The sequence below is a fragment of the Clupea harengus genome, chromosome 6, assembly GCF_900700415.2.
Source record: "Clupea harengus chromosome 6, Ch_v2.0.2, whole genome shotgun sequence".
NCBI lineage: Eukaryota > Metazoa > Chordata > Actinopteri > Clupeiformes > Clupeidae > Clupea > Clupea harengus.
Genome location: NC_045157.1, coordinates 27937379 through 27945585, shown reverse-complemented (window position 1 = coordinate 27945585; position 8207 = coordinate 27937379). Strand labels below are relative to the sequence as shown.

Here is an 8207-nt window from a genome sequence, read left to right as displayed (position 1 = left end):
CCTCCCCTCTAACTGAACTTCTCTCCTCTACTAACCGATGTCTCATTTCCCTGTGAACTTCACTCCAACGTCCTCCTCTGCTCTCTGCTCCTCGGGATCTAAATCAATGGACCTGCTGCTTTAACTGTGTGCCTGCCTGCTGCTCCTCTACGCTGTTGCCACCTCCCTGTTCATGACCTCCTCACGCCACCCTCACCTCCCCCTTCATGTATGCCATCTGCCATCTGCCCCCCCTACTACTTCTGTCTCCAATCTCTGCCCTGTCCTTGTTGATACCCCACCCTCATCATCATCATCTTAATCATCATCACCATCATCATCTTAATCATCATCATCTTAATCAACTTCATCATTATCATCATCTTAATAATCATCATCAAATTCATCATGTCAATTATCATTTCACTGATCTACCCGCTAACCCTTGGCCTACCACCAAATATCGTCCCATCCAACTCCACCTCTGGCTTCTGTCATGCCATCCACATCACCTCCATCCACCCCTACCCCCCTCCCTGCCCGCGGCCCTCCACCTGTGTGTGTGTGTGTCCCCCCCTCCCCCTCTCCCCTCTTCCCTCACTCCCCTCACTCCCCCCTCGCAGCAGCGTGAACAGCGCCCACAGTAGCGCCTCTCGCTCGTCCGGAGGCTCGCAGACTCACTCACCCAGTTCGTCCTGTCGCTACCGCAGCCTGGCGCAGCCGCCACCAGGGGGAGCCCACCGCCTCAGCAGCGTCTCCTCGCACGACTCCGGCTTCATCTCGCAGGACGCCAATGTCTACTCCAAGCCTCCATCGCCCATGCCCTCAGACATAACCAGCCAAGTAAGGCATGGGGACGGGGGCTGTTGATGCTACACTAAACAGTGACGTTGCATATCAAATCAAATATCATTGAATTGTGTGTAAAGGTTAGAGCTGTATTTATTGCTTCATCAGAGCAAAAGCATTACATTACATTACATTTAGTCATTTAGCAGATGCTTTTATCCAAAGCGACGTACAAAAGGAGAGAACAATCAAGCTACGAGCAATAGAGACCTAGTGTTACAATAAATACTACTTTACATAAGAAATAAAAAAGTTCAGGAATGTAACTACTGTAAGTGCGAGATAAGTACTAGTTAGAGGAGATAGAATTAGAGGAAGGATAAGAAGGCGATAGAGGAAGGGAGAGGAAGTGCAAGTTAGGAAAGGAGGTGCTCTATGAAGAGTTGGGTCCAAGATATTTTTTGAAGCAGATAAAACTGGGTTCAATGCAGTAGATTCCAAAGCCAGTAAGAAGAAATGTTCTGCTTCAGCATTAGTACATGTTGTCCATTCTGGTGTCGTCCTCTTGTTCTGTAGAAATCTTCAAGTTCGGCTTCCTCAGAGGCATCAGAGACCTGCCAGTCAGTGAGTGAGTGCAGCTCACCTACAACGGTAAGATTTGACTAACACACACACACACACACACACACACACACACACAAACGCATGCCGCAAATACAACCGCAGTGTGCATACTGCACCCATGTGCATTCATCAATGCCAATGTGTTGTGTTGTATGATCAGGTTTTCATGTCGCATGTAGCCCTCCACAATGTAATTCTTGTAAACTCAAGCGTAATTGTGTAAGTATGAGTGTACACTGTTTTCATTACTGTATGTAAGACACTCATTGAAGTCATACAAAGCCAATGTGATGGTGCGGGCGCGCAGTATTCATGTATGGCTTCTAGGCATGCATACATGTGGGCGATGTGTGTGTTGTCTGAGCTGTACTGTACTGTGCACACCTGTATGGCTGCGTGTCTGGCTGGATCTGGTGTTAGTCCGAGGTGGGCCTGAATGGCAGGACGAGAGGTATTCTGTGTGTCTCCACCTGTCTGTGTCACAGGTGGATTGTGGGTAGGCTCGGAGCTCAGGTGACCTGGCTGCATCTCAGCTGCTCTTCTCATCCTTGCACTCCCTGCTCTGACCTCTTCCTGCCTCTGTCAGCGCGTGTCCGCATACCAGGCGGCCGGTCCCCAGAGCCCCCCCCCCTCCCAACCTCTCTGGGGCTGGGTGGAGGGGGACAGACCTGACGGCCCTCTCTGACCCATCTTGTCTCTCCGTTCCGCAGTTTGGCTCGTCCTTCGCTACCTTCCGCCCTGCTCTCTCTCACACTGGCTCCATCAGGCCTTTCTCTGTCATACTTCCTGCGTCCCCACCCTATAACCGCTCCCCCGGATCCAACACCTCCTCTCCCACATCAAAGGTTCCTTGCTGGAAGGTTTGTTGTCATCAAGCACTTTTTCTTTGCAGTTCTGGTTTGTGTTGAGCTTTTTTTTTTCTCCTTCTTTGGTTTGTGTTTTTTTTTTTTTTGCGTCTCTTATGATTAATGCTTATTTACCAAAGCCCCATGTTAATTTTTCCACCTGCTTAACTCATTCATAAATTCATTACTTTGTTCCCTAACCACTATGCCTTTTCTGTTGCTTCCATGTCAGCCTGTGTTTAGTCTGAAATCTCAGAGAGATTTACTAAACTGAGCAGGCCATGGGTGACATGTTTGTCCATGTGTGAGTGCATTAAAAGGCACACAACCTCTCATTCACCAATTGGCAACAGTATCAAAAGTGCACGTGTGACCTATCCCCTCTTCACTCCCCTACCTCTGCCCTGTTACCCATCGAAAAGGACTCTCAAACTGCTGGATTGTGGACAAGTGTCCGTCCGTCCCCCCCCCCCCCCCCTCTCCTCTCCTCTCTCAAAGGGAGAGGAGGAGCAGCTGCTCTTTCGCCTTGCCTTGTAAATAACCACCCCCACTTCTCCAGGACTGGTCCAAGCAAGGGGCCTGTGAGCAGCCTTTAGCCACCACCCTTCAGAGGAGGAAAGAGCCCATGGACAGGCCCAGGGAGGTGGAGGCGGCCGCCGGTCTGCATCCCGAGGACCCACAGCGGCACAGGATGACCCCGGCCAGCATCGCTGCCAAGGTGACCAGTCACCAGGTGTAAAATGTTGGCTGAGTGTGTGGAGTGTTTCATTTGGTAACAGTATGAAACTGGGATGTTTCCTTGACTGGCATGTTGGATGTGTGTGTGTGTCTGTGTCTGTGTGTGTGTGTGCGTCTGTCTATCTCTGTGTGTGTGTGTGTGTTTGTGTGCGTCTGTCTATCTCTGTCTGTGTGTGTGTGTGTGTGTGTTTGTGTGCGTCTGTCTATCTCTGTCTGTGTGTGTGTGTGTGTGTGTGTGTCTGTGTCTGTGTGTGTGTCTGTGTGTGTGTGTCCATGTTAATCTCTCTGTCCTGGTGGCAGCACGGGGAGGAGGTGTCTCCTGCTGCGAGTGACCTGGCCATGGTGCTGACGCGTGGCCTGAGCATGGAGGGCCAGAAGAGCAGCCGCGACTCCCTGCAGTACTCCAGCGGCTACAGCACCCAGACCACCACCCCATCTTGCTCCGAGGACACCATCCCCTCTCAAGGTACCGCCACAGCGCCGCCCACCTCCATCTCCTCTCCTCACACCTCACCTCAAGGGCCAAATCCAGGCAACACCATGAGGTCATGCGGCGATGACTCTTGACATGACATCTGCCTCTTTTAAAGATTTATTTTTGGGCTTTTAATCGTTAGTCTTAGTGAAGAGTGGGACAGGAAATGAGTGGGAGAAGAGGCGGGGAGTGGACAGGAGAAATGACATCAGGCCGGAATCGAACCTGTGTCCTCCATGGGCATCTAGCCCGAATGTGGTCGGGGCTACTGGTTGCGCCACAGTGCCCCCCTCATCTGCCTCTTTTATACGCCTCATAACTGCTGCTTAAGAACACAGTGAAATAATACACAAAGACAACATAAAGTCATGGACAAAAGACCACTGTGTACTTTTCCTTTTAAACGCAGTGATTTCATCTGAAATGAAATTGATTGCATGCGGTTGCGTCATCCTTATGTTGGCTTATTGTAGTCACTTCTCAATGGACCATCGCACAGTAAACACGTCATTATGCTGCATTTCGCTGTGTTTTGCCTTTTATAAAAACTCATGAAAATGGGTTAAAAATCGTTACTCATGGATGCCCAGACTTCTTTCTATCTGAATACGTCCCTGAACTCGCAAAACTCGTACAGCTGCATTGTGAACTTCTCGTTAATCGCTGGTTCAAAATATCCCTCCCGGTGAAGAACCGCAATCTGTGCCCTCTGGACTTCCTTGAGTGACGCTATTTTACGCATTTTTGTGGCTTTTTGAAAAAGTAAGACACAACTAAATGTGGCCTAATGACATGTTTACTGTGTGATGGTCAGTTGAAGTGACTTCAATAGACCTACGTTAGGATGACGCAATCTCACGCAATCAATTTCATTACAGATGCAGTCACTGAGTTCAGAAGAATAAAGTACTTGTTCTCAAGAGTGGTCTTAAACTTTTGTCCACCCCATAGCCACCCATCTAGACAGGGGGAGCTGGGGAGGAGGAGGAAGCACGACAAAACATTACGTTACGTTACGGTAGCGGTGTGGAAGTCATACAGAGTTGTGTTGGGGGTCTAAGAGGCTGATTGGGTCAAATGCCGGAAGACCAATCATCAGCGCCACTTAGAGTTTCCTGGCTGAACTAATTCATTGATCAAATACTTGATGTGGGAGATATTCAGTGCCAATCCCATGGTCTCCATTTCCTTAATGACTGAGTTATTAATAGTAATAGTAATAAAGGCTGTAAGGTCCCCAGTCAGGTGTTAATACTCTCTCTGCCCCTCACTGCTCCTCAGGGTCAGACTACGACTGCTACTCTGTGAACGGTGATGGCGAGGCAGATGGCCAGACTGACTTTGACAAGTCCTCCACCATCCCCCGCCACAGCAACATCGCCCAGAACTATCGGCGCATGATCCAGACCAAGCGGCCCGCCAGCACGGCTGGCCTGCCCAGTGGGATGGGTGCCCAGGGTGGAGGGGTGGGCACCCCAGGTACCGCCACCATCCGCCGCACCCCCTCCACCAAGCCTGGCGTGCGGCGCACCCTGTCCAACGCCGGGCCCATCCCCATTAGGCCGCCCATCGTGCCTGTGAAGACGCCCACTGTGCCAGACTCGCCGGGCGGCTACCCGGGTCCGCCGGTACGCGTGGGCAGCGAGGAGTGCGTGTTCTTCACGGCGGACGACGCCACGGCAGGGGCGCTGGAGTACGTCAAGGCCTCGCCCAAGCGCCTCAGCCTGCCGAACACGGCCTGGGCGAGCGGCGGCGGCATCGAGATGAGCGTCTACGGCCACGGCGGCCAGCATGAGGAGGACCAGCTGCTGGCTGCCAACCGCCACAGCCTGGTGGAGAAGATCGGCGAGCTGGTGGCCAGCGCCCACGCCCTGGGCGAAGGTCAGTTCCCATTCCCCTCACTGCCCGATGACCCGCCGCCGGGCCCTACCGGGCAGCACCAGTCCAGGGCGCGTGCCGGCGAGGACATGCTGGTGACCATCCGGCGTGGCATCCGACTCCGCAAGACCGTCTCCAACGACAGGTCAGCGCCGAGGATTTTGTGATGGTCTTCACCTAAAGGGGGGAGAAGAAAGCGAAAGCCTCTACCCTCCAACCCACTGCGCTCTGACTCTGTAGAGAATGACGTAATAATAAAAAAAAAGAGTCGTTAGAGTAAAGAAATAATAATAAAAAAAATGTAATGATAATTAATGAAGTAAATAATGCCGTATTGAGAGGCTGACGTCTCCGTAACTTTAGCGTGTCTGGACGCATGTTTGTCTTATTAACACCATCACCACCAAGGGGGAGACTCGGACTGGAGCCGGAACCGGATGCTGGGACTGTTGAGAGACTGAGGGACCTGCTCTTCTTGCCAAACTAACCTCCCTCACACATACACACAGACACACACACAGACACACAGACACACAGACACACACATACACACAAACATACACACACACGTACACTCTCCCAATGCCAATACCCCCAGTGCCACCCCTTCACCCTCTAGTTAGAGATATGGAGGTGTGGGTGACTGCAGGGCATTGAGAGCCAGTAGGCAGAGGACGCTTGTGAAACTTCCACTCACTTGCTCCCAGGTCCCACCTTCCCTCATATAAACCCCACCTCCGAGGCTCCGCTTCACCCCACTGGCTCACACCGTGGTAACATAGCCCTTAGCTGTTGTCTGTGATTGGTTTGAGAGTCTGTCAGTCTTGGCTGGAGGGGTGCAGGGGGCTCTGCTGCAGGTCAGCTGGTGGCTTTGTGGGGGGGGGGGTGGGGGGTTTGGGTGCAGGAACAGGAACAGAGGGACAGCTTTCCTTTACTGATGTTTGTCATCCTCTGTAGTCTCTGTTGCGTAAACTTTTTATGTTCCCACTTTGAAGGTTTTAGTGAGTTTATATCAGGCGTATATTTTGTAGAACCAGAGTGAAAATGCCAATATGAAATGGAGCAATAAATGTCTTCTTTGATTTTGTCCAGTGGGCAGGTGGACGTTTAAGATCAGCGTGTATCTTAGCCATAGATCTTCCTTTAGTTCTGTGTTTCAGACAGTCTTCAGGCTAACATAAAAGTGTGTGGACTACATCCACTCCTTGACTAATATATTACTGAAAAAAAAAATAAACTTTAGCACTTTGAAGGTGAATTCATTGTGGCCAGCAGGTGTCACTGTGGTCACATTGTGTGTGTTAGGGAGAGGAAGGCGGCAGAGCGCCCTGTACTACAGACTGGCAATCAGAACGTAAGGAAGGGAAGAAGAAAGGATAGAAAGAAAGAAAGAAAGACAGGACGAGGAAGTGAAACAGAAGGAAGGGTATACAAGATGGAAGGGGGCATGTAGGCATATTTTTGTACCCTGAAGAAATTTGTTTTATTTAAACAGGTATGCATTCATTGCCTGTTGAAAGCCTCAAACTCGAAACCCCACGTAGTGTTGAAGGCTCTCGAAGGACGTGTAGGGGAGATAGGTAGTCATGCAGAAGACCAGAGGTGTAACTCTGTGACCCAGAGAAATGATCACTTCAAGGTGAACGAGAGAATGAAAGAAAAAGGAGAAAGATGAAAGGATGAGAAAGTGATATGAATGGAATAGAGTAGCCATCCATTTTTTTTAATGAAAGCATTCCACTGCCTGAAATGCCCTTGAAAGGTGAAGTGAATTTAGGAAGCAATCACACCACAAAATAGCCTGCATATTATCCTTAACCATGTCTCTAATGTGAAAACAAACAGTACAGCATACAATGGTGTGTCTTCTACTTCTAGATTGCTTTCATGAGAGAAAAAGGAATAGCCGCTTGATTTGAACTCTTGTCAGAGAGTAACCAATGACTTTGGCTTTGGATGTAGGGCAGGACTTGTTTCTGTCAGTTTTTAGGTGTCTAACCAACTTTCTGTGTGCACCCTCCTCCTGAAAGCACCCCACACACACTCTTAAAACCCCCAGTCACCATTACAGTTGTGCTTATGAACTGACACCTAAGACTAAGTTAGTTTCTTCTGTTGTCATTTTATTGCTCTCAACTTTTGAATAATTTATTTTACAGAAATAGAGCACTCTGTTTTAGGAATGCCTGCAGCTTATTAAAGAAAAGTAAGTAAAAAAACGAAAAAGAAAGAAAAAAAAATACAGAAAAGGTGGACATGCTTCTCAAATGGACGAGAGTTTAAAAAATGTGTGCATGAGCATTCTCCCTTTCACTACAGTTAGTGAGTGCTGATTAGAGGAGATTTGGGAGAAGGAGGAGAGATGGAGGGAGGGAGAGATGGAGGGATGGAGAGATGACAGGCGATGGGGAGTGGGAGGGACCAGCAGATCACCAGTGTTGGCCCCAGTGACCCTGCCCAGACGCCAGTTGCTGGACCACCAGCGTGTCCCAGAGAACTTCCTGGAAAGCACAGGTCATAACTCTGTATATATATACATATATACATACATATGCTGTTTAAGAAGGTGAACACTAATTGTACTAGTTGCATTGCTAAAACAAAAGAGAAACACGTTTCACACAAATATTGTCTAGCATTACTGAGGAAAAAAGGCAAATGTCAAGTGTACAGGATACGACAGCAATATGGCAGCAGTGTTTTTAGCTGAATTTACAAGAAAAGATTACATATCCAACAGTCAAATATCCAGTACTTGTATACTGTTTCTTAGTGTGCTGCGTATCAAGTTATAATCTCAATTTCTTTTTATTCTTGAATTGTTGAAATAATTTGTGTCCATTGAAAATCCTCCATACAGCCATTAAGATAAAGAAAGA

At 49.0% G+C, this 8207-nt stretch overlaps 1 protein-coding gene across 4 annotated transcripts in view; it reads left to right on the top strand.

Annotated features, from left to right (window-relative positions):
* The window catches only part of mtss1lb (MTSS I-BAR domain containing 2b), a 60418-nt gene extending 54790 nt beyond the window's left edge, over window positions 1-5628 (top strand). For 2 of the 4 annotated variants that reach the window (XM_031569632.2, XM_031569631.2), the window contains 5 exons: window positions 690-822; window positions 1345-1419; window positions 2797-2955; window positions 3276-3441; window positions 4732-5628. In XM_031569632.2, the coding sequence (XP_031425492.1) occupies window positions 690-822; window positions 1345-1419; window positions 2797-2955; window positions 3276-3441; window positions 4732-5495 (1297 nt within the window). In that variant the 3' untranslated portion in view covers window positions 5496-5628. Of the gene's footprint in view, window positions 1-602; window positions 823-1344; window positions 1420-2796; window positions 2956-3275; window positions 3442-4731 lie in introns of all 4 variants that reach the window. The other 2 variants (XM_012814945.3, XM_031569630.2) reach the window with 1 other exon arrangement.
* Window positions 5629-8207: the final 2579 nt, after the last annotated feature.